The 25,879-nt window shown below is 46.8% G+C and overlaps 1 protein-coding gene across 1 annotated transcript in view; it reads left to right on the plus strand.

The window, feature by feature from the left end:
• Nucleotides 1–25,879, plus strand: part of Mtor (mechanistic target of rapamycin kinase) — a 114,124-nt gene that overhangs the window by 24,754 nt on the left and 63,491 nt on the right. The window contains exons 18-28 of the mRNA XM_052714953.1: nt 165–294; nt 1,578–1,828; nt 11,564–11,650; nt 13,192–13,359; nt 14,005–14,117; nt 14,329–14,491; nt 15,488–15,580; nt 16,390–16,536; nt 20,762–20,904; nt 22,585–22,747; nt 22,871–23,016. Coding sequence (XP_052570913.1) covers nt 165–294; nt 1,578–1,828; nt 11,564–11,650; nt 13,192–13,359; nt 14,005–14,117; nt 14,329–14,491; nt 15,488–15,580; nt 16,390–16,536; nt 20,762–20,904; nt 22,585–22,747; nt 22,871–23,016 — 1,604 coding nt within the window. The remainder of the gene's footprint in view (nt 1–164; nt 295–1,577; nt 1,829–11,563; nt 11,651–13,191; nt 13,360–14,004; nt 14,118–14,328; nt 14,492–15,487; nt 15,581–16,389; nt 16,537–20,761; nt 20,905–22,584; nt 22,748–22,870; nt 23,017–25,879) is intronic.

A 25,879-nucleotide genomic window follows, 5' to 3' on the forward strand; every position in this document is an offset into this window, starting at 1 on the left:
ATAGCAGTGACATGCCCCACATTGGACTGGGCCTGCACTCTGTCTCTGCTCTGTCGATGGAGACAGCGTTAGAGTGTGAGGTGTGGAGTAGGAGAGATGTGCCGTGAACCCTGTTGTGATCAGATGTTGGGGTAAGTGCTTACCTTCTTTCCCTCCCTACCCAGGCTATCCGAGTGTTAGGGCTCCTCGGGGCTCTGGATCCCTACAAGCACAAAGTGAACATCGGCATGATTGACCAATCCCGGGACGCTTCTGCTGTCAGCCTGTCAGAATCCAAGTCGAGTCAGGATTCCTGTAAGTCGGAAACATGAGAGACTTGTCAGGTCTGGACTCACAAAACCCTTCCTGGCCAGATTAGAAAGTGCTGGGTCAGGTGACTGAAATGATAGACACTGAATCTCTTGACCTCTTCTGAGTGCTAGGCCTGTAGTCCCTGAATCCAGCGGGGTGCTGTACCCGATACAGCCAAGTCCTCGTGTCTGCCCACAGTCTTTGTCGAGGGTTAACAGGCTGAGTCCCCATTACTTCTGACACCAGTGAGGGAGGTGGGAATCACCCTGACACCCCTGTTCATCTGTCGCTCTTGGTTAGTGCCTCTTTGTTGTCCTTGGTATTCACTGGCACTCGTGGGAAGGGAGGGTAGTTCTTCCCTTCTCTGGTTTATTTGAGGGCAATCAGTACATAGAAAAACCAGTAGCACCCATGAGTCCTGGGCCCTTTTGTTTTGCTCCCAGTCTGACAACAGAGACCCATTGCTTTTTGACAAGAAGCCTGAGGGTTTGGGAAAGGAGATGGAGTATGAGTTTCTAGTCTTAGCCCACCGTCCACTGGGGCAAGCCCGTTTATGAAAGTGAAGTTAACAGTGTCTCTCCACTGTTGTAGCAGAATGTGAATTTCCCAAAATTAAACTGTTTGTTCCCAAAAATCTCTGTAGGTACGGTCATTTTGTTTTTAAGCCCTTCTCCCGTCTGGGTTAAGGTGCACCTTGTTGTTACACTTCGGACCTTGACCATCAGGAGCAGAGGCCAGGCCAGGTGCTGTGTTCCTCAGTGCCGGCCATCAGTCTCTCACCCGCCCACTCTTACCTCCTCATTGCGTGTCACTATTCCCAGGACAGAGTCCTTGCTCTTCAGAGTTCAGCATATGCCTGCTAACTGTCTGCGTTCCCTGCGGGACCAGCCAGCTGTGGAACAGATGTTTGCCTAATCTAATTCCCTTTATTTTCATTCAGAGGAGTAATTATTTTTATTGATGGTTTCAGCGATGAAGTTGTGAACTGTAATGCTGAGAAGCTGTGTTAAACCTGCAATTTAAAGAAAACCCATCATGTACTGTTTTAGGCTTTAGTGGTTTGGGTAATAGAAAAGCCAGAATGGGTTTTGCTCCTGACGGGGAGAGCCTATTCATCGGTTCCTAATCGCCCCTGTGTTCCTTATTCACAGCAGTGTCAGAATGCAGCAGAGAGAATGTATGCATGCTAATGTCTCTGACGGGGCTTTGTTTGCTGTTAACCATGCTTAGCCTCACACAGAGTCCTGTCACCAATACTTACGACTCTCTTTGTCACCTTGTCCTAGCTGACTACAGCACCAGTGAAATGCTGGTCAACATGGGAAACCTGCCCCTGGATGAGTTCTACCCAGCTGTGTCCATGGTGGCCTTGATGCGGATCTTCCGAGATCAGTCCCTCTCTCACCATCACACCATGGTGGTCCAGGCCATCACCTTCATCTTCAAGTCCCTGGGGCTCAAATGCGTACAGTTCCTGCCCCAAGTCATGCCCACGTTCCTTAATGTCATCCGGGTCTGCGATGGGGCCATCCGGGAAGTAAGTACATTCACCTGCCCTGCCCGCCTCTGCTCTGCACCACACCATGTAGTTCTGCCCATGCCTCAACTTCCCGACACCACACTGTTTGCTGCTGAGAACAGTGCCTCTCCTCCCTTAGCTTCCGGCACCTGCCTGTATAGCTGGCTCAACCTGTTTTCTGCTTCATCCCCACAGGATAGCTAGAAGATGAACAGCGTAGTGGGAAGGAACAGCATGGTTCTCAGTAATGTAGTTCAGTTGTGGAATGGACTGCAGTCTAGATTTCTGCCTGCTTCTTCCTGACTAGATTTAAATCACACTGGGTTTTTATTGTTTGTTTGTTTTTAGGATTTATTTTGATTCATTGTAATTATGTGTACATGTGTTTGTCTGTGAGAGGGTATGTACATGTGCCCAGAGAGGCCAGAGACATTGGATCCCCCCGGGACTGGAGTTACAGGCTTGTGAGCCTCATGGGGTTGCTGGGAATCAAGCCTGGCTTCTCTGGCAAAGGTGTGCTCTTAACCACTGTGCGCTTCCTCCAGCCCCAGCACGGCTTTAATTGAACCCGGGGCCTCTGACCTGCTGGACAGGGACTCTGTCTCTGGCTATATTCCTCACCCTTTGCAACTTTTTATTCTGAGATAGGATCTCAGCAAATTCTCTACACTGACTTTGAGCTCTGAGCCCCGGTAGCCTTAAATTCGGAATCCTCTTTCTTCAGCCTCCCTAGTAGCTGAGATTACTATACTACTAGGCTCTGTGAAGGCCAGGCAGAATCACACATTTTTAGTGACAGTTCTGTATAGCTGAAGTTATAGAATTCTTGGGTCTAATGGTATCAGTTTGTCCCATGCATTGGAGCATGTGATCAGTGTGGCAGATCTCTCTGCTGTAAGATTTCCCTCCTTGCTTTGTGTTTATAAGTAATCTGTGAGGTCACTCTTTGGCCTGTGACCATGCTGTTCCTCAGCTACCTTTCACCCAGTGGCTTTAACATTCCTTGGTAATCCTTGAGTCAGGGGCTGAGCTGGTGGTCATGACTTTGTAGAGTTCTGTGGTTCCTCTGCTTTTACTGGCGAGCCTTATTCTGAAGTTGTCCCTTTCCTCTCTCCTTTCTTGGCTCTTTATTTCCTCTCAACTATAGAATATGAAGAGTGGTTCCATGACGTCTGTACTCATGCATGGTGTGTGTACTAGCACCACACTTCACTCTGGGGATTCGAGGCAGCCTCCAGTTCTTGCTAGTCCTAGAATGCCCCGAGGGTGTGCAGGTGGTGCAGTTCATTATCTTTCCCTCTGTGACCATTACCAGTTCGACATATATTTAAAGGTGTGCTGTAACTTTTTATAAACTGCTTCCTGACTTTGTGTCTGAAGTACAGAAAGGATATATATATAAAAAAGAAATAAAAAAACCTTTTTGGGACAGGACCTCTCTGTGTTGCCCAGGCTAGTCTCCAACTCCTGGGCTCACGGGATCGTACCCACCCAAGTAGCTGTGGACTTGAGTTGTGAGCCACCATGCCTGGCTTGCAGTTCACTTTTGTGCATTGTTCCTGTAATTGTCAACCTCATTAAATTCTTATTAACTCTGTTAGATACAAATGCTCCCAGATTTTCATTCTAGATAATTACATACTCTGAAAAAGAAGGGAGTTTGGACAGTGTTCATTTTAAACTATAAATCATTTATTACTTTTTTTTGCTGCATTGCTGGGTCGCCACTGCAGTGCTGTTTCAGAGGAAGGAGAGTGCAGATCTTTAATCTTGTTTCTGGTTTTCATGCTGACTTTAACTGCTATTATGTTTTTACTACTTGTTATACCTGTAGTATATACTGTAGGGTTTGGCCTAATGCTTTTTAAAGTTTTTAATATTCCTTATAGTCTTAAATTATTGGAAGGTTTTTTTCTTTTTAATCTTGAATGATATTGAATTTTCCAAATGCTTTTTCTTTGTTTTAGTAATCATGTTTTATTCCCCTTCAATGTCTTGGTATGTTGCATTATGTTGAAATAAGTTCTGATGTTGGAACACATCCACATATCCTTTTGTTAAAACCACTCTGGTTGTTATAAATTTCTAACCTATTGATACTGCATGTGATATTAAATTACAAATTTTTGCATGAAATAGAATTGATCTGTAATTTTTGGAAACTGCAGGCTCAAGATTGATTTAGCTTTCTTCTCATCAGGAGTTCTTACGACTGTTTTGGTTAGCTTTTTCTGGGAAACACTAGCTTTATCTAAGTGATGACACTGTCATGAAGATGCTTTCACTGTTTGCTTATATTTCCATTTGTTTTGGGGGGGGTTGTTTGTTGGTTTTTGTTTTTCAAGACAGGGTTTCTCTGTGTAACAACTCTGGCTGTCTTGGAACTAGTTTTGTAGACCAGGCTGACCTCAAACTCAAGAGACCAGCCTGCCACTGCCACCCAGCTTTCTCTTTTTTGAATACAAGGCATCTTGTAGCACAGACCTGCCTTGAGCTTGCTGTATAACCAGAAAACCTTGATTTTCCTGTCCCCTTATGTCTACCTCCTGAGTGGTGGGATTACAGATGTGTGCCACCAGTCCCAGTTTATGCTGTGCTGGGGATGGAACCCAGGGCTCTGTACATACTAGACAGGCATTCTACCAACTGAGCTATGTTGTAACTCGTGTGTGGGTTCACGGAGGTCTGGAAAGAAGACACAGAGGCACTCTAAGGATGATTTTTAGCCTTTTCCAACTGCAGGGGGATCAGCCGCTGGTGACTGACTCACTGTCCTTAGCAAAGGGCCTTTTTATTGTTAATCCAATTCACACTGTTAGCAAGTCAATTCCATATACCAACACCTCTTATCTAAGCTGCCCAAAGAGACAATGCCAAATGCAGATTCTCAGTTAGGAAACAACTTGGTTTGGTGAGTTTGCCCCCAACCTAGTTCTGCATAGGCTTTGCACCTTTAGGAAACTCTCAGACAAGATTTACATGTTTCAGAGGGAAGGTATGAGACAAAAGGTAGCAGTCACAAAGGGCAGATTAAAGCTAGGTGCTAACACCCCAGAATGAAACCAGCTGCAGCTCTGTAGGAACTCTCCCTACAGAGCTGCATTGGCAGACCTGTGCCTAGCTTACTTCACTCAACATAATACCTCCGGGGGTCATTCATGCTGTAATATATATTAGTAGTTTGCTACCTCCTTGCTGAATAACAATGAATTCTCGTTAATGTTCAAAAATAAGTCCTTTCTATGTTCTGACACGACGGTTTCTTCTTTCACCCTTGGGTTGTTCAGGAGTAGGTATTTTATTTGCACACTGAGAAGGTTTTAAATTTCTCTTTTTGGTATCGATTTCTAAGTTAATTGCATTGGGTTTGTCGTTCTTTCATGTTTGCTGAAATGTCTGAATGGTTTCATTGCCTCATTGATTTTCACGGATTTCCTGTGTGCTTGTGCTCGCTCCTGTTACCACAAGATTTTACACACGTCATTAGACTGTGTTCAGATTGTGTGTGTGTGTGTGTGTGTGTGTGTACATGTTCATATGTATGTTAGTGTTATGTCCAGATTGCGGGGACCCCCAAAAGATCACCATGGAGACCGGATCCCATATGTAAAAGAAGCAAAGAGCCTTTATTTTCAAGCTCAGAGCTTGGACTCTGTCCGATACAGCCCTGAGAGCACAGAGCCCAGGCCAGAGCCCAGGCAGGCTGGGGTTTTTATTGAAGCAGAGGTTTGGGGAGGGAATTTCCAGGGTTCAGGACCCTGATTGGCTGACATTTGTCTAGGGGTATAGGGAATGTTTGGAATGTCAGGTATTTCCTCTTAGATGCAGGCCCCACTCAGTGGGGTCAGCTTATGGCTTTTCCTGGGTCCAGAGGTTGCCTGCCAGAAGCTGTGTCTGGGCCTCTAAGCTTGTCATGGCAGCTGTGTGGTCAAGCCACTTTTGGGGACCCACACACACATTAGCATGTTTGTGGGCACACATGTGTGAGGTGCATGTTCCTGTGTGGGCACTCGTGTGGAGGCCGGAGGTTGCTATCAGGTATCTTTCCCTCTCCATTTTGTATGTTGAGGCAGGATCTCTAACTTAAGTGCAGCGCTCACTGATATAGCAGGTGTAACTCCCAGCTCGCTGTGGGATCTCCTCTGCCTCCCAAACACTAGATTGCTGTTGGCCCGACGCACTTGCTGCACATTCATGGATGCTGGTGTGCTAAAATCTGGTCCTTGTGCGAGTACTTGGCCCACCGAGCCATCTCCCTAGTCCTGTGTTCTTGTGAAGTTTTTGTTTGCTAAATCTATCAAATGGGTACAAAGCAGAGGTCAAATTTCCTTGCTTAGTGTGTGTTGTTGGTGTTGCATTACTTCCCTGGGGTGTCTCTTTCTGTTTATATGAGAGAGGGACAGCAGACCAATGCAAGAGTTCCCTCCGAGTCCAACGTGGTAAAGCAGTGGAGAAGCAATGGGTGACTTAGGCAGCTGTACCACCAAAGACTCCAGTGTAGTCACAACTCAGGCAGTCTCCCTGTCTCAGGTTCTCTGAGCTTCTTGATTCTTGTGAGCATCTTGTGAGTTCCAGGAGTCTCCCTCCAGGAGGGAGAGTTTCAATCCGGAGGAAACAATGTGCAACAATTCATTTTTCATACTTTCATCAGTTCTCATATTTATTTATTTTTACAATTGTCTTTATTTTTAGTTGGGTGTATAGGCGTGTCTATGTGGGTATGCCCACTTGAGTGAGTGCAGGTACCCAAGGAAACCAGAAAAGGGTGTTGGACCTGGAGCTGGAGTTACAGGTAGTTGTGAACCAGATGATGTGGTTGCTAGGAACTGAACATGGGTTCTCTGTGAGAGCAGTATCTGTTCTCAAGCACTGAGCCATCTCTCCACCCCATCTTAAATATTTTTAAGATTATGGGGTTTTTTTGTTTGTTTGTTTGATTTGTTGGTTGGTTGGTTGGTTTTTGTTTGTTTGTTTTGTTTTTTTCAAGACAGGGTTTCTCTCTGTAACAGTCCTGGCTGTCCTGGAACGTGCTTTGTAGACCAGGCTGGCCTCGAACTCACAGAGATCCACCTGCCTTGCCTCTCAAATGCTGGGATTAAAGGTGTGCACCACCACTGCCTGGCTAAGATTATGTTTTTAAGTACATGGAAATATATCTTTCTAGTAAATTGAATCTTTCATCATTATGCAGTGACCCTAAAGGGACTTGAATACCACCCTAAAGTTTATTCTGCCTAGTAATGTAGCTATCCTCCTGTGACAAGTGTGTCTCTTTCTGTCCTTTTACTTTCAACTGTCTTCTTACTTTGGTTTTTGCCTAGTCCCTTGTAGGTATAATATTAGGTTAACTTCCTAGTCAAACTTTAAAATCTGGGGTGTTTTTTGTTGTTATTGTTTTGTTTTGGTAGGATAGGTCTTTGTATGTAAGCCCAGAGTGGCTCCCAGCTCTCTGTCATCCTGTTCCAGGTTTCCCAAGGACTGGGATTGCAGGAAAATCTGCCCTTGAGTCAGTGCGTCTGGTCCAGCTGCTGTCATTATGGTTCTGTTGGAGTTGGGGTTACTTCTGCCCTTAGTACTTTCTTGTCCTGTAGAGGGCTGCTTGCTTGATTTGTGTTTATTGATTAGACTTTTGTTTTTATATTATCTTTTCCATTTTACTATCAGTTACCTTTTGTTTGTTTGTTTTCCAAGACAGGGTTTCTCTGTGTAGCCCTGGCTGTCCTGGAACTCACTCTGTAGACCAGACTGGCCTCGAACTCAGAGATCTGCCTGCCTCTGCCTCCCGAGTGCTGGGATTAGAGGCGTGCGCCACCATCCTTGCTTGTGTTTCATATTCCTACTTTGATTTCTGTAAGCATCTTGAACAGACTTACACTGTCAGTGTGATGAGGCTCTTTTCTTGTTTGACCCAATTCATTGTTCTTTGTCTCTCTGGTCCCTTGTGATGGCCCCTTTCTGGGTGTTTTGTGGCCATATATCTTCATTTAGACACTCCCTGAAGCAGTACTCTGAAGGAGCGGAGAGGAGCAGTTGTGCTTTGGTTCCCAGGCCACCCAGGTAGTTAGTTAGCCCATTTGGGAGTAGGCCTGAGATGGTCAGCTCTTCCAGGAGAGTTTTCCACCTAGACCTCATGTTAAAACTGGTTTGTCTGCTTTTGCCAGTAGAAGGAGCTTTTCTTTTGTTTCATTGGAATTCACTGTTTCTCTTTAGATGTATCCCATTAAAGTTCTGGGTTATCAAAACGATTGGATTCTGATGATTTGGTTTTTTTAATGCATTAATTTCCAGTTTTTATAGTGGGAGGATTCAGAGATTTAGTATACCATGTGTTTCAGGAACAAAGTCATACACACACACACACACACACACACACACACACCCTGTATTTGCAGGGGCAGAGGAGGTGTGCATGTCCCACAGCACACATGTGGAGAGCAGAGGACAACTTGCAGGGGGATTGCTTCTCTCCTTCCTCCCTGTGAATCCCAGGGATTAAATTCAAGTCCTCAGGTGTGGCAGCAAATGCCTTTACCCTCGGAGCCATCTCACTGACCAAAACCTTTGTATTCTTTCCTATTACTGTTCAAGGGTTTTGTTATTTTTATGTTTAATTATGTGCATGTGTGTGTGTGTCTGTGTGGGTGTGCGTGGGTGTGTCTGTGTGTGTGTGTGTGTGTGTGTGTGTGTGTGTGTATGTGTGTGTGTCTCTGTGTGTGGGTGTGTGTGGGTGTGTACACATGAGGACAGGTGCCTTCAGCGTTCAGAACAGGATGTTGGATGCTCTGGAACTGGAGTTGCAGGCAGCCATGAGCTGCCCAGTGTAGGTGCTGAGAACCAAACCTGGGTCCTCTTTTTGTGCAGTCCCCGCTCTTAACCACTTAGCAAGCCAGCCTCAGCCCAGTGTTCAGGGTTTTAAACAAAGAAAAAGCCTGTGGAGGTGTTGCAGGAATCTCTCTGGCATAAGCGCTGTGACACCAGTGAGCGTGGAAGAGAGGCGATGTCGCCAGTGGACCAAAGCCAGGACAGCTCCTGAAAGGCTTCCTCTATGTCAGGTCCACTTGTATTCTCACTTTGTACTCGAACTCCAGAGTAGGGGCGGCAAGCAAACAAGATCCTACAGAGCTTACTTGGCCGTCGGCAGGTGGTTAAGGGCAGCCACCAATCCTTTCAGCTGTTTCTCCAGGTCGTTCTGTCCAGGTAACAAGTGAACTCCTACTCGGCAAGTAGGCGGTGCTTTAAGTAAATCACCAAATAAACCAGGAACTAATCGTTGTCTTTTCTCCTTTATTCTACTTCAAAAGAATCTAAGGGAGAAGAAAGGTGGTGGGCCCCGAGTCTTTCCTTGTGTGTGAGGCACTTGCACCCCTGCTTTAGCATTAGCTATCAAGCTTGCCTCCCTGGGCATGACCTGGAACCAGGAGGCTCATTCCCTCTTTCTCTCTAGTGCTTTCCCGACCCCTGCTTCCCCAGTACCCTGCTTTGCCTCTGGCTTAGGTTTTCCATCTTCTTTCAGGTTCATAGAACAAATTTAGCTGACGTGCCATTTTATCTAAAGTTTCCTGTCCCTTGATCTTTTTCATGAAAGTGCCAGCAATGATTCTGTGAGGGACATGCTGAGTAGACAGCTTGCTCTGCTGAGTTACCCCTGAGCCATGTGGTGCTGGGGCTTGAACACTTTAGCAGCCATGGGTTTCCTATTAGGAACTAATGCAAGGCTGTCTGTGGACCTGATTCTGTGTGTCTTGTCCTCACTTCTGCAGGCAATGAGCTCCAAGAGTGCATAACTTAATATTTTATTTGTTGTGATAGGATCTTGCTAAAAAGTACAGCATACCCTTGAGCTCACTATGTAGCCCAGGCTGGCCTGGAACTGTTGATCTACCTGCCTCAGACTCCTGAATACTGTGAGCACAGGCATGCTGTTGTCACTGTTCAAAGCAATAAATACTATTTTACTCATCCCCAACTGACCCAAGCTTCCAAATGAAGAAAAGAATAAAATGCATGTTTCTTTACGGCCTTGTTACTGGAGAGGAACAGACAGAGCTGTAAAGTTCTGCAAGTCACAGGAGCTTCCTTACCTGAGCCTTTCCTGGTCCCTGGTTTACTTAGTGGTGGCAGCTCTTCTGACAGTTTTAGGATGCCACCTGCTGGGTTTGGTGGCTCACACCTGTGATCCATCCCAGGATGTCAGTCTAAGGCAAAGGCCAGCCTGGGCTACAGAGTAAACCCTGTCTCAAAACTCAAAAAACAACAGCAACCAAAAATAACAATTAAAAATGATACTACCCTAAATAGAATCTCATCACTCCTATCCAGTCCCGCTCCAAGTTTGCTCCTCATTTTGGCTCACATTTCTTTGAGATATCTCAAGACCTAATTGAGAGCTGGATATAGTAATGGCATGTCCAAAATTCAGCACTTGAGAAGTGGAGGCAGGAGGATCAGAAGGTCAGGGACACCTGGCAGTGGTGGTACATTCCTTTTTTTTTTTTTTTTGTTTGTTTGTTTTTTTGTTTTTCGAGACAGGGTTTCTCTGTGTAGCTTTGCGCCTTTCCTGGAACTCACTTGGTAGCCCAGGCTGGCCTCGAACTCACAGAGATCCGCCTGGCTCTGCCTCCCGAGTGCTGGGATTAAAGGCGTGCGCCACCACCGCCCGGCGGTACATTCCTTTAATCCCAGCCCTTGGGACGCAGAGGCAGGTGGATCTCTGTGAGTTCGAGGCCAGCCTGGTCTACAGAGTTGAATTCCAGGACAGCAGGCTGTTACACAGAGGAACCCTGTCTTGAAAAAAACAAACACACAAACAAAAGATGATCAGGGAAACTTTAGCGATAGCAAGATCAAGGCCAATCTGGGCTACATGAGACACTGTCTCAAAAAAAAAGTAATTGATTTATTACTAATAAATTTATTATAATATCCACAATGAGGAGTTTATGTTTATTTTATATTTATTTATTGAGACAAGGTCTCACTGTATAGCTCTGGCTGGACTATAACTCACTACGTAGATCAGTCTAGCCTTGAACTCTAAAAAAACCCACTTAGCTCCAAGTCTCATGAGTGCTTGGATTAAAGGTGTATACCACCACACTCATACTTTGGAAAGTAAGTTGCAGCAAATTAGGACCCAGTCACATTAATAGTTGGCTAATAATTTCATGCCAGGTTTGTTGTTGTTGTTTGTGTTTGTTTTTGTTTGGGGACAGGGTCTTTTTTGTTGTACTGGCTGTCCTGGAGTTTGCTATGTCAACCAGGCTGGCCTCCAACTCACAGAGATCCTCCTACCTCTGCCTCCTACATGCTAGGATTAAAGATGTGTGCCACCATTACTGGCCTTATACCTATTTTTTTTTAAGTCACTAGTGACTCACAAAGCTATGCTCCTGACGGTCACGCCACACAGAACAGCATTCAGCCCCACTCTGGTGCTTTCCATGTGTGGCCTGGGGTGGCACTTGGGATAGTCCATGACTAAAGCACCGCTGTCTGCAGTTCCCACCGCAGAGGCAGGCACAGGAGAGGACAAGGCCCTGTAAGCCACCAGTCTGGCCATGAGCTCCTGCCATCCAGTGACTGGCTGTCCTAGTGTGTAAGATCCTTCACCGCTGCAGGGTTTAAGTCTCCTGAAGCATACTTCAGTAGATGGGATGCTGTGCACAACCCCAGAGTTGTCTTTGCTCATCGCTCAGTAAGCCTGTGAGTTCTGCATCCTTCAGGTGCCAACCTGTTATCTCTTGTCTCTTTCAGTTTCTGTTCCAACAGCTGGGGATGCTGGTGTCCTTTGTGAAGAGTCATATCCGCCCATACATGGACGAAATAGTCACCCTCATGAGAGTGAGTAGAAGTTACTGCTCTCTGTTCATCTGCATTTGGGTCAAGGGATTCCCAGAAATTAGTTTAAATTACATGGATATTTCCTTCACAGATCACTGTAGAGCTGTTACACTGACTGCAGAGAATAGGGCTCTACAATGAGTATATTAGTCATTGGGGATTGATGGTGCAGGCTCCTAGCTCCCAAGTACAAGAATATAAGTATGAAGTCTGAAGAGAAATCCTGAAATAATTATTCTGCCAAAAACATTCTTGAGTTATTTGCCCACACGTAGCAAAACAGTTTCACTTCAATATTGCAACAGCACTTTCTTATTCCCACAAAAGCCCCTCTTCTTACTACCCATAAACCCACAGCTCAGGTGGGTTAGGAATTGTTTTTTCCTAGGCCTCTGAAGTATCTGTCAGACGCTGAGTAACTCGGTGAAACTTTGCCCTGCAACCTCCAAAGACATAAATGTCATCTGACTTCAGTGGCACCCAAGGAGGGGCTGGGGCCTAGCATTTCATAGAATACGTTAAGCAAGTGCTAGAAGATACTCCGATAATAGAAACTGTTTTCTACTGTCCTATGGGATTTAAGTGATTGTGTGGGGAGGGTTGCTTTGTAGTTAGCTTGGCAGAAGCAGCAGGGCCAATATCAAAATGTCTCACTTCCCCAGAGGAACTTCCCAGCACCTGGGTTCAGAACTGAACAGCCCCTACATGTATAAATCATTAAAAGCTGCTGTGTTCCCATTTTCTACCGTGGGGGACTCAGTGCAGTAAGAGTTAGGCCAAATGCTTAACTGCCCAGTGGATGGCCTTGGGGAAGGGAAAGCAGGAAGGAATCAGTGTGCTCAGGGTAGGAAGCTGAAGGCCTCTGAATCACCCCCACCTCCCTCAAAGAAGTATGACCAATGCACAGGGATTCAGGGAGGGCCTTGCCTGCGGAATGCAGCTTTAGTTCCGTCCCAGTGGAGAAGACGGAGCAGGTGTTCTTCCTTTGGCTGTTGATCCTGGACATTTTAATGAGCTCCCTCGAGTCCAGGAAGAGAACAGTCTGTAAGCAATGATCTAGCCCACATCCCCAGGCTGACTGCTGGCATCTGAGTAAAGAAAACTCTGTGAAGAGCCCATGGTGATAGGTTGAGAAACTCGGCCTTCTCTGAAGACAGCAAGTTCAGTCCAAGTGAATGAACATAAGACAAACCAGGGCCTACAGACTGCAGTGTTATTGCTGAGAGTAAACATGTTTTCCAGAGAGTGGGGTTTTCAGCAGACAGAAAGTCTAGGCAGCATTTTCTAGTATGGTTTCCCCTTGTTCTTCCTAACTGCCCGTGTGCGTTGTTCAGACCCTGGCTTCTAGGGGAAGGGCTGCAGGGACACAGCATGGAGGAGGGGGCATCCAGCACCTGGGAAGTGCAGTGTCGTCTGTGACCGTGGCTGTGGGCATGCAGTGAGAGGAAGATGGGAAGACGTCATCTGGGCAGACACTCATTACGTTTTTGCCCCTTTTAGCAAATGAGCACCTGAGTCTCCCCTCTGTCTCCCCTCTGTAGGAATTCTGGGTCATGAACACCTCAATCCAGAGCACAATTATTCTTCTCATTGAGCAAATTGTGGTGGCTCTTGGTGGTGAATTTAAGCTCTACCTGCCCCAGCTGATCCCGCACATGCTGCGTGTCTTCATGCATGACAACAGCCAAGGCCGCATTGTCTCCATCAAGGTGAGCAAGGTTCCCAGCCTGCTCAGAGTCCGTGGATGATAACTGAGCTGTGGACCCTGTTCTGGGTGACATGCTGATATGTACCCAACAAAGCCAAAGTCCAGGTACAAGGACACCTAGCACTTGCAGTGTCTTTCCGGAATATTTACAGTCCTCTCTTTATTAACTTCTATTTTGTCTCCTTCGGTGGGTTGCTCTTAGTAAAGGTTCATCTCAAGCCAGCCGTATGATTTAGCACCTGATCTACATCAGCTGAAACAAAGCAGAGAAAGCAAAGTAGCATGTACTCATAAAATAAGGGGAAAGAGGCACCAAAAAAGAGTGCAGTCCAGAGCCGTTTGGCAGGGGCTCTTCAGAATCCCCACAGAGCTTTGAGGGTTTTGTTTTTTGTTGTTGTTGTTGTTGTTGTTTGTTTTTGCAAGACGGTTTCTCTGTGTAACTTTGGAGCCTGTCCTGGAACTCACGCTGTAGCCCAGGCTGGCCTTGAACTCACAGAGATCCGCCTGCCTCTGCCTCCCGAGTGCTGGGATTAAAGGTGTGCGCCACCACCACCCGGCTGAGTTTTCCATATACTGCCCAGCCGTGTCCCGGGCTACCTGATGCCTTCTGTGTTTCTTTACCACCACGCTATTGCTCACTTTGCAGCTGTTGGCGGCGATCCAGCTGTTTGGTGCCAACCTGGATGACTACCTGCATTTGTTGTTGCCTCCAATTGTGAAGTTGTTTGATGCCCCTGAAGTCCCACTGCCATCGAGGAAGTAAGCACCCTGTCTTAGCAGGCCATTTGGTGGCTTTCATTTCTGCGCCCATTATTAGTTCAGAAATGTCCCGGATTGTGGAGATCTTGTTGCTGCCCTCCTGGTGTGTAACGTTTTGGATTCATAGCACCCACAGTACCCCGAAGCCATTCCTTCCCGTTTGTTCCCTCAGTGCTGTAGTTAAGTAGCCTTCAGCTTGCACTCGTTGTAGGGCAGCGTTGGAGACAGTGGACCGCCTCACAGAGTCCCTAGATTTCACTGACTACGCCTCCCGCATCATTCACCCTATCGTTCGAACGCTGGACCAGAGCCCGGAGCTGCGTTCCACAGCCATGGACACACTGTCTTCACTTGTCTTTCAACTGGGGAAGAAGGTAAGATGGGACTACTAAATGACCCATGTTATTGTGCCTTGTTTGTGAAGAAAAACTTGGGAACTCTCCAGTTGTTAGGACATAGGTCAGTGTGTGGGTCTCGGCCACTCTCGGAGAAGACGAAATGATGTCACTTGTTATTCTTCTCCTTCCTGTGTTCAGCCAGTTTGAATTGAAGCACCTGTGTAGGCTGAGTGTCGTTCTAGAGATTGTGGAGATTAGCTGGGGGTGGAGTGCCTCCCGAGCCAGTGCGTGGAGGCCTGGGGTTTGTCCCCAGTACTGCATAAAACTCAGTGGCACCTACATTCTGGGGAAGCAAAGTGAGTCACACTCCCCCTCCTCCTCCCTCCCCTACCGACCTGAGTGTGCTGGGTAAAAGTGGGAAGAAATGCCACTCATTCAGGGGAGCTAGGAAAAACTTTTCTAATGAGCTGTAGTTTAAAAACAGACCTGACTTCAGTCACCCCAGCTCCAGAGAGTTACCTGGAGACACGCGTAGCACCAAGTGCACAGGGTGAGGTGGGCAGCTGGAGACGGGAGCACCAAGTGCACAGGGTGAGATGGGTAAGCGCCGTCAGCATCAGTATGCCTGGAAGCTTGTTGGGAATGCAGAATCTCAGGCCAAATATGCAGATTCAGGCACTTGGGCTGTGTCATAGGCCTCCGGGCGCCAGGGCCCACCAGTGTGTGCAGGTCACGGGGAGGACTTTGATGCTGAGCAAGACTGGAAGGCTTGGGAGATTTTGATCACAGGAAAATAGAATTGATAATATTTTAAAATGATGATTGTCAGTGATGTGTGGAGAAATGGACTGTAGAGCTGTCCATTCCTAGGACACTGAGGAAGTGGAAGGCGATGGGGAACTGGCCTGGCATCGCAGTTGGGGTGGGAAAAAGAATTCTAGCGCTGAGCCAGCCGAGCATGGCAAAGTAGCTAGCTCTACTATCTGTCCTCCAGAGTAATAGTTCCTGGTGTCTTCCTCCCTCCTGTCACAGTACCAGATCTTCATTCCAATGGTGAACAAAGTCCTGGTGCGACACCGGATCAATCACCAGCGCTACGACGTGCTCATTTGCAGAATCGTCAAGGTGAGTGGGCCCCCCTCCGCTTTGAGGTCCCAAGAGTCTGTCCTTCTTGGCATTCTGGTCACAACAAAGGGGCAAGCCGAGGCTAGCCTTTTAGCCCTGGCTAGGACTGGCAGGCATGTCTGGAGAAGGTGTTTTTTTGTTTTTGTTTTTGTTTTTGTTTTTTTTTTCAGAACTGTAGGCTATGTGGTCTCTCTGGTTTCTGTTGAAGCTTCTCACTTCTGCCTCTGTGACCTTTCTGGTTGGCCACACACAGCACAGAACGTATGAGCCTGGCCCCAGACTAGTTAGATTTCATTTGTGGACACTGAGGTTTGAGTTTCTCACACTCTTCCATATATTGTGAAGGATTCATTTTTTTTCTCTTTTTTTTTTTTTTTTTCCAGAGCTGAGGACCGAACCCAGGGCCTTGTGCTTGCTAGGCAAGCGCTCTACCACTGAGCTAAATCCCCAACCCCTAATTTCTTTTCTTAACCATTTGAGAGTGCGAGGAGGGGGGATTGTCCCTCTCTTGGGCTGTATGGAAACAGGTAGCAAGCCGTGCGCTGTGTGTGGCCTCAGCACTTGGTCACTTTATTCTCGCTCACAGTTTGCCTTTGCCTGGCTTTGTGACAGCCCTGTGAAAGGTTTCTCAGTGACCCACCCCAGTGGGGAGCTCAGCCAGCTCTGGTTATTTTGTGCATACATGCAGTGTGTCCTGCTTGTTGAAATCCTGGCGCTTCCAGGCAGGAAGCTACCTAGGTCCGAGAACGTTTCGGGAAGTGGGGAGCATCTGGAAGGGGTGCGGGTGTTTCAGTGCATCTCTGTTGCAGGGGTACACACTTGCTGATGAGGAGGAGGACCCTTTGATTTACCAGCACCGAATGCTAAGGAGTGGCCAAGGAGATGCCCTGGCCAGTGGACCAGTTGAAACGGGACCCATGAAGAAGCTGCATGTCAGCACCATCAACCTCCAAAAGGCAGGTCAATTGTTTCCAGGGAGCTTGGGAAGCAGAGCTCTGTTTTCCTCTCTCACTCAAAACTTTCATCTCTTGCTACTTTGAATTTAAACTAACCAATGAGCTTTTATTTAAAAAAAAAAAATCTCAGCATTATGAACTTAGGCCATTGTGTGTTTTTACATTTGTTTGTTTCTTTGCTTTGATTTTTTGGTGCACCAAAAAGCATGTACCACCATGACCGGCAATAAATAAATATATTTTAAAGCATTAAAAAAATCATTGGCCTGGTGGTGATGGCGCATGCCTTTAATTCCAGCACTCAGGAGGCAGAGCCAAGCAGATCTCTGTGAGTTCGAGGCCAGCCTGGTCTACAGAGTGAGATCTAGGACAGGCACCAAAACTACACAGAGAAACCCTGTCTCAAAAAAAAAAAAAAACAAAAACAAAAACAAAAGAAACAGAAGTGCCAGGCATGGTAGTACACACCTGTAGTCCTGTCCTACAGTAGACTGAGGCAGTAGGATTGTGAGGGTTTTTTTTGTTTTGTTTTGTTTTGTTTTATTTGAGACAGAATTTCTCTGTGTATCCCTGACTCTCCTGGAACTTACTTTGTAGACCAAGCTGGCCTCTGCCTCCTGAATGCTGGGATTAAAGGTGTGCGCCACCACGACCCGGCTATAAAATTTTTTTTCTTTCTTTTTTTAAATTATTTGCTTATTTTATGTGCAGTGGTGTTTAGCCTGCATGTGTATGTCTATGTAAGGGCGTCAGATCCTCTGGAACTAGAGTGACAGACAGTTGTGAGCTGCCATCTAGGTGCTGGGAATTGAACCCCGGGTCCTCTGGAAGAGCAGCTAGTGCTCTTAACCATTGAGCCACCTCGCCAGCCCCTATAAAGTTTTTTGTTTGTTTTTTTTTTTTTTTTGGTTTTTCGAGACAGGGTTTCTCTGTGTAGCTTTGCGCCTTTCCTGGGACTCACTTGGTAGCCCAGGCTGGCCTCGAACTCACAGAGATCCGCCTGGCTCTGCCTCCCGAGTGCTGGGATTAAAGGCGTGCGCCACCACCGCCCGGCAAGTTTTTTTTTTAATGTAGAAAATTAAGTATCTTTTGTGTTTCCTTAGAACTAGGCCCTTTTGTTGCAAACAGCATTCTCATGAGAGCGAAGCTGACGTCTCAGTTTCCCTTCCTGCTGCTGTGATAAAAGACTCCAGCAAAAGCAGCCTAAAGAGACCAGCATTGTGTTTTGGTTTATAGTCCCAGAGTGACATTGTTCATAATGGCAGGGAAGCTGTGGAGCAGGAGCAGGAAGCAGGCTGGTCACATTGCATCCTCACTGAGGAAGCAGAGTGGGAGCAGGAAGTGGAGCTGGGCTCTAAAACCGCAAGACCCTCCCCCAGCAACTCATTTCCACTTAAAGGTTCTGTAACTTTCCCAAACAGCGCCACCAGCTGGGGAGCCAGATGTTCAAACATATGAGCCTGTTGGGGACATTACATATTTAAACCACAGCAGCTGGTAAGCCCCTAATTAGCCATAAAACTGATGTGAGCTGCTTAAAGCAGTGTTTTTCACTCTTTTCCCTCTCATTGGGCTTACCAGTTTCCAGGGATCTTATTAAAATGTTTACTCTGATGTGGGGTGTCTGAGGTCAGGCCTGATACTGTATTTCTAACAAGCTCCCAGGTACATGTGTGGTACTTCCGGCCCATGGACCACACTTTGAGTATCCAACTTTTAGAACTTTGCTAGTGAGTACTAAATTGTCCCTGCTGGCCACAGCCTGAGATCTGGCCGGCTTTCTGCCATGTGTGCCATCATATAGTGTCCTAAAAGCAAGCTGTTTCAATGCTTCTCTGGGGAACCCAAGCAGAATAACCACAGTTACTTCACCAGCTTTAAATACACCAGGCTGCTGAGTTTCCACACTTCTTGCTTTTCTCTTCGACACCTCTGGAGACTGTAAGCAACCCCTGAGTCTTTTCAGCCTGGTGCTTTTCTTTGTTTATTAGCAGCTCACTCTCAGCCACTGAGAGAATTAAAGAACCAGGCAGGCCTGAGTCTTCAGGGACTCTTTTTCTTTTGGTCAAGCCTATAAAAATCTGAACACAGACCTGGGGGGTTGCACTTATACCCAGCATTAAACAGTAAAAGTTTATTAGTGACTTTACTCCCCCACAGACAGCTAAGAAATACTTGCTGGTTTAAAAGGGAAGGGGTCAGCTATCCATGGGTTAGTAGGAATGCTACCTTTCCTCTGGGGGTTTCCTGATTGCTACTTCATGGGAGGACCAAGATCATGAGTCACAGAGCATTGTCACATGGTTATTGGGGCTACCTGGCAACACCTCAGAAAGGGAAAACAGGCAGAGAGATCAGAAGTACGTCTGCACCGGAATGTCTCTGTTCTCTATAGGTTCAGAGCATCTCTCCGGGCAGCCACCCCTACTCTGGAACTCTGCTCTGCCTTGCGAATGTCTCCTCATGGTCTAGGTTATTCCTTCAAGCTTTCCTCTCCACTCAAGATGCGGTTGTTTTTAAGAAATTATATCTTATGTATGTATCTGCTTGTGAGTATGTGCTAGTGCATGTGGGTATCCATAAACACCAGAAAAGGCACCAGATTCCCTGGAGCTAGAGTTAGAGGTTGTGAGCTGTCTGATGTGAATGCTGGGAACCAAACTCAGGTCCTCTACAAGAGCAGTATATGCTCTTAACCATGGAGCCGTCTCTCTAGCCCCTCTACCCAGGACTTAGAAAATAAACTTCAACAGTTAGACCTAAGAAGGAATTTCTAGTTTATCTTCCCAAGAAAAGATTTAAGTTCAAAAACCCTAAGCAAAATCCTCCATAGCTGACTCTTGAATCCATTTTGTTGAAAGTAAAAAAATGCTTCTGTATATTATGTAATCACAATTAGGGGTTAGTGTATTTATCACATTTTTTAAAGTTTCTTCTATTTTTCTGTGGTGCTGGGGATCAAATCCTCTATTTTTTTTAAATGATTTTATTTATTTTTATTTGATGTACATTGATTGGTGTTTTGCCTGCATGTATGTCTGCGTGAGGGTGTTGGATCCCATGGAACTTGAGTTACAGACAGCTGTGAGCTGCCATGGGTGCTGGGAATTGAACCCGGGTCCTCTAGAAGAGACATCAGTGCTATTAACCGCTGAGCCATCTCTCCAGCCCTAATCCTCGTATTTTTGAGGTAGAACAGTGTATACATGTAATCCCAGCACTTGGAAGGTAGAGTAGGGAGCACTGTAAGTTCAAGAACATGTCGTCCAGTTCAGGTCCATGTTGATGATAGCAGTCACTTTCTGCTCATGGCTGAGCTCAGCCATCGGGATACCGTTAGATGAGAAGCCTGAGGCTCAGTGTTATAGCTGTGAGTGGCCGGGTCAGGATTCCAAATAGGTTTCGGGCTTCAGAGAAGAGCACTCACATACTGCACTAGTGTGACAAGCACTGTTAAAGTCCATTACACTCATTAGTAAATCCTTGAGATGCTCAGTGAAGTGGAAGCTGGCATGTTCACTTTATAAATAGAGAGACAGACACAGAGTATTAAGTAGTTGCCAAAGACCAGAGAGCCAAAGGTTACAGAACTGAGACTTGAATTCAAGCCTTCGAGTTCCTGGGTGTGATTTTGGCCACTACACTAGACTCCTCCAGAGCTAATGGTCACTAACTAACCTGCCTTAACTGCCCCAGGAGTTCTTTGTGGTGACAGGAACGTAGAGCCTCATGATGAGCTTCTCAGCCACTGACCCACCCCTCAGCTCCGCAGAGCCCACTTGCTGCCTGGAGAGGTCAGTGCTGTGAGGAAAGCCTCCTCGTCACCTGTGGTGGCCTCACTCACATTGACCGTTTTCCTCCTGTCTGTGAGAGACTCTTCTCTGTCAGATGAGTTGTGCGGAATGCCCAGCTCACTTCTGCACTGCAGGCGCCTGTTAGGTTCCATTGAAAGCACTCTGGAGGTAACAGGCCTGTTCATGCTGAGTCTACAGAGCGAGTCCAGCACCGGCAGCTGGCAGATGGGCCTTTTCCACACTGTGCTGTGTTCCAGAGGCCACCACTTCGCTTTATGTGTTTTAATTAAACATCTCTCTTTTGTTTCTGTTCTGGAGGAACTACAGGTATCAATTTACCAATCAAAGCAGAGTGATGGTGACGTAGATGATAGCCCTTTGCAAGTGGTCCTGGAAGCTGACGGTTCTCTTTGTCACCTCTGGTGTCACAGGCCTGGGGTGCTGCCAGAAGGGTCTCCAAAGATGACTGGCTGGAGTGGCTGAGACGGCTGAGTCTGGAGCTGCTGAAGGACTCCTCGTCACCTTCCCTGCGCTCGTGCTGGGCCCTGGCCCAGGCCTACAATCCCATGGCCAGGTGCGGAGTGCCAGGGCTTTCTGCCCGGCTTCCTTTCCGTTGTCAAGGCTTTTTTTTTTCCCCCTGCAGTGACATTTATTGTGTAGAGTGAGGAATTAAAGTGCTAATTTAATTAACAGACAACCATTTTCATTAGTAGGCCGCAGAAGGAAGCCTTTTTATTTCAGTTTTATCAGTAGACCTGGTTTACTGTGTATATTTAGTAATAGTCATGGGCTCCAAGATTACGGCTTTGATCATGATTTTGTTCCTCTCATTTATTTCAAGTTTTAGGGTATTTTTCGTTTTGTTTTGTTTTTAGTGTTTGAAAAGCCTAGTCTAGAAGTTCTCTGTTGTGGGTGGATTACACATGCCTCGCTGATGTTCCATGTCAGTCTTCTACCCAAGTCAGCTCTAAGTACAGTATCATTCCCAGAGAGGCTGGTTGGTTTGGTTTTTTGGTTTGGTTTGGTTTGGTTTTGGTTTTTCAAGACTGAGTTCCTTTGTGTAACAGCTGGATCTCACTCTGTAGACCAAGCTGTCCTCAAACTCACAGAGATCCTCCTGAGTGCTGGGATTAAAGGCATGCGCCACCACTGCCATGCAGAGGCTGTTTATTAACTTAGTCCCAGATGTAAACATTGCAGATCCTTTGTCACCTTTGAATATATAAAGAAAGCTTATTTTTTCATTTACACCAGATTTGTTTCAGTGTTCAGATTAGAATTTCAAATTTTGGGGTTTTTTTTCCTACCAAATTCCAAAATTACACACATTAGTCTAATTTAACATTGAAATGTGTAACAGCAAGTGAAGAAGCTCGAGTTCTAAACCCTCCATTGCAGGGACTCCATTCCTCGCCACAGGCCACATCGCCTAGAAAAATGGAGAGCAGGGTTACATTATCTGTTGGGGGCTGGGAGGGTGTCCACCCATGTGATGCTGTGGGACTGCCACGTCGGTGGTGTGGTCTTAAAGCGGCTTGTGTCAGTTGGAGACCGTCTGGGAGGCTTGTGCGCCTTCTGCTGGCACATTGAGTTTGTTGTCATTTCCCACGTAATCACCCAGGGAAACGTCCTCGGTGTGTTTGGAAAGCAGGAACAGATGCTGCCTTTGCCATTTTTGATCTGAATTTGGACATTGTCCAGGAAATATTCCAAGAATCACTTAAGACTGTTACTTCCTAAATCTGTTCATGTCTAAGTTTTCTTTCTGTTCGTCCCAGTGAAGAGAAACAAGTCGGAAGTTGCTGTGTTCTCCTCCCCGCCCCACTCTCCCGCAGCCCCCGGTATATCATGTCTGTACCTGCCCGAAAAGAGCGTTGTCATTGCTGGGCTTGTCATTGCTGGGCTTGATGATGCCTGAGGTCACAGCAGTTGGGGGTGGTGAAGCAATGGGATCTCTGAGTTTGAGAGCAGTCTGGGCTCAAACAAACAAGAAGACTAACATGTGGTACATGTGGTTCTTTCATTGTAAAGTTTCCTCCCTTGTTTGCCACAGAGCAAGTAGTGACCAACAGTTACTGTGCTGCTTGGGGAACGTTTAGATAACTTGAGTTTGGGCCAACAAGTTCCGTCAGGCAGCGTGGCTCCTTGTAACCAACCGGCAGTGCCGGAAGCGGGTTGATAGGATAGCGCTTATGGCACCAGGCCGAGGGGCGGGAGCGCTTCCTAACATCCTTCTCTGCCCCTGTGCTTACAGGGATCTCTTCAATGCTGCATTTGTGTCCTGCTGGTCTGAACTGAATGAGGACCAGCAAGATGAGCTCATCAGAAGCATTGAGTTGGCCCTCACTTCTCAAGACATTGCTGAAGTCACACAAACCCTCTTGAACTTGGCTGAGTTCATGGAACACAGTGATAAGGTGAGACTTTATCCCCATTGTCCCAGTGGACAGTGATAGGAAACCAGCTGTCAGGAGGAGAAAGCATGCACGCAGCCCACTCTTGTGTGTGTCCCATCTACCATGTGCCTGTGCTTCCTGTAGGGCCCCCTGCCACTGAGAGATGACAATGGCATCGTGCTATTGGGTGAGAGAGCGGCCAAGTGCCGAGCATACGCAAAAGCGCTACACTACAAAGAGCTGGAGTTCCAGAAAGGGCCCACACCGGCCATACTTGAGTCCCTCATCAGGTAAGCCCTGAATGCCTGTCCCACTTGACTGGAGTCAGTTGTAGAATTCAGCTGTGTGAAATATGCCATCCAGTATATCGATAAATCCACAGGAGTCTGCTTAAGGGGTAAAAGGAATTTATTAGGATATAAATTGGCAAAATATACTCATGAAATACAGAATAGGAGAATCGTCGCAGGGTCCTGGAAAGCTGAGATACAGTCCGATGCTGTTCTGCTGCTGAGATGGTTCACACCATCCAGCCCATGAGCAGGAGAAGAAAGCGGCATACATGCCTCCCAGGTCTTAAGGGTAGCCCGAGCCACGCCCCAGAGGCAGATACTTCAAGGTCATAGGTAGGGAGGACAGTTACCTACTACCTCTCTAGGGGCGGTGCTTCTAGGTCATAGACAGAACAGATGTCCACTACAGTCAGGTCTAGCTGGCACATGTAAGTATGTGGTTACAGGTGACTGTCAGTAGTCAAGCCATGGTTGTCACATCTGTCACATCTGTCAATCCTTACCACCTACACTCCGTTGTTTTCCAACCTGTGCTTGTCCCAGTGAAATCAGTGAGAAGCAGTTCTCTGGCCACAAGACCCTAGGAAAGACAGGTGTGTATCTAGGTTAGGTCATGCTTCTGAGCAGGATTAGGGCGCCCAGAGGCAGGGTCAGGTGTTAGAGATGAGGTCTTGTAGTGCCCATTCTTCCTCCTTTGGAGTTTGTGAATATGAAGAGCAAAGTCTGAGATGCAATGATTTTTCCCCTGATTCGGTTTTATCTCTCCTTTCCTAAGATGCTTTGGAGTCTTCTGGGTATGGAAAGGAAGTTGTTTAATAAATTTTGTGCTGTTAGAAATTACAGGCAGAAACATTAGCCTCAGCTCCTAGAGGACTGCTCACTTCCCCAGTGATTTTAGAAGTGTTAACTCTGTAGTCTAATATCTCCATGGAGATGCTAACAGGGTTCATCATTTAACTGCGAATAGCTCAGGACAAATCAAGAGCTAACAAGCTCCCGGGTAGGCTGACAGACCCGGCCGAGCAGCGGACCTCAGCAGCCATGCTCTGTGCACACTCTGCCTTTAGCAGGTGACAGAAGGTGTCACCCAACAGGTCAAAATGGAATCCTACTTCTGCCCAGGTCCATTGACATAGAGAACGCTGATTTCTGAAGTACTGTGTGGAGACAGTTACAGAGGTGCCGTCCACAAGGACTGCTTCAGCACAGGAGACACAAAGACCTGCATTTCTCCCCTCCTACCTGTCACTTGCACAACTCGTGTGATAGCTTAAGAAGCCAGGGTGACTAACTGGAATGTGTTAATTCTAACTTGAGACAGCTCATTAACCCATCGTGTAGTTGCTGCCTTTTCTGAGACCTGTTGGAAGCTCCTCATCCCACTGGTGGCTTTTCCTCATACTTGAGACCATCATAGAAACGTTGACGTTGATGCACTTTCTAGCAGAAAGATATAGTGTGAATAGAAAAGTGCTCATTAGCTTTTTAAGCCAATGTCATTGAAAATTATAATTCTCTGCAAATAGATTTGGGGTTGACGTGTTTTGTTTTGTTTCTTGGTTGTAAATTTGGATCTGAGGGAAAGCGCACACTCTGAGCTACTCAGGCGTGCTCAGCTGGCGGAGCGTGGGTGGCTCCGGAGCCTCCTCAGTTCCTTTCTCTGCAGCTTCTTCCATCTGCAGCGTTCTCTCGGGACGGGAACTCCTCTCCCTCAGCACTGTTGCGTTGTGTTGACTGTGATGCGCCTTTAAGGGAAGGTTGTTCTAGTGCTTCTGGGGTGTCGGGTCTGTTTGGTTTTGGGTTTTTTTTGTTTTGGGGGGTTTTTTTTGAGAAACAGTCTTCCTATGTAGTGCAGAGTGAACTTGGAATCCTCCTGCTTCAGTCTCCTGAGCTCTGGTATAGACGTACGCCTGCAGAGAGTTACAGGAACAGCTTGGGCATAGGTGCTATCGGGAAACTGCCCCAGAGTTGTCGGAGTGACTCCTCCTGGGTCCTGGCACTTTGAGTTGGGTGCCCCCTTTGTGGGTCTGGTCTTGAGGACGTGGCTCTGGAGGCACTGACTGCATTCCTTTTGTCACAGTGGCTCCTGAGTTCCTGCTCCTCTCCCTCAGCAAACTGTAGGTGTCCTGTCTGTTTTGACTATTTATGCCCTCCCTCCACACAGTGGTGGTGGTTGTGGTTTTTTTCCTACTCATATTCCACTCACTAATTTATCTATTCTCAGAGCTTATGGTGATACATACACTTAACATTAGCCACCTCTTTCTTAATTTTGTTTTTGTCTTTAAAAAACAAACAATATCTCTTGGAGCCAGATGTGGTGGTGCACACCTGTAGTCCCAGCACTCACGAGGTAGATTTGGGAGAATTTTATGCTCTGGTTCTGTCTGTCTGTTTCCTACCTGTTGGCTTTCTTACCTGTCTGCTCCAGGACAAATTAAAACCCAAGCTAGGGCAACACTCAAACAATATCAAGTGCTTGAAGCCCACATAGATGAGAAAGTGAAATCACCTCTCAGGAACAGTGCATTAGAAGGAATTGGACTTAAGAAACACATCATGGTAGCTGTGGGGGTCTTGTTGGTTATCCAGTGTGTGAGGGCAGAGGTCTGTTGGCCTGTCTTTTTTTGTTCTTGTTGTTTTGAGACAGGGTCTCATTGCATAGCCTTGGCTGTCCTGGAACTCTCTATAGCCCAGGCTGGCCCCTGCAGAGATTGACCACCCTGTGTCCCAGGCATGTGCCACAGCACCTAGCAGTGTGCCTTTCTTCTCTGCCCAGTAGAGACTCATCAAAGCTGTATGCTTGCTGTCCCACGTGTCGTCTCCTTTTAAAGGAGGCGTCTGTCCAGTTCAGCACAGG

This window comes from Peromyscus californicus, unplaced genomic scaffold (assembly GCF_007827085.1).
Source record: "Peromyscus californicus insignis strain IS unplaced genomic scaffold, ASM782708v3 Scaffold_5__1_contigs__length_169319896, whole genome shotgun sequence".
Lineage (NCBI taxonomy): Eukaryota > Metazoa > Chordata > Mammalia > Rodentia > Cricetidae > Peromyscus > Peromyscus californicus.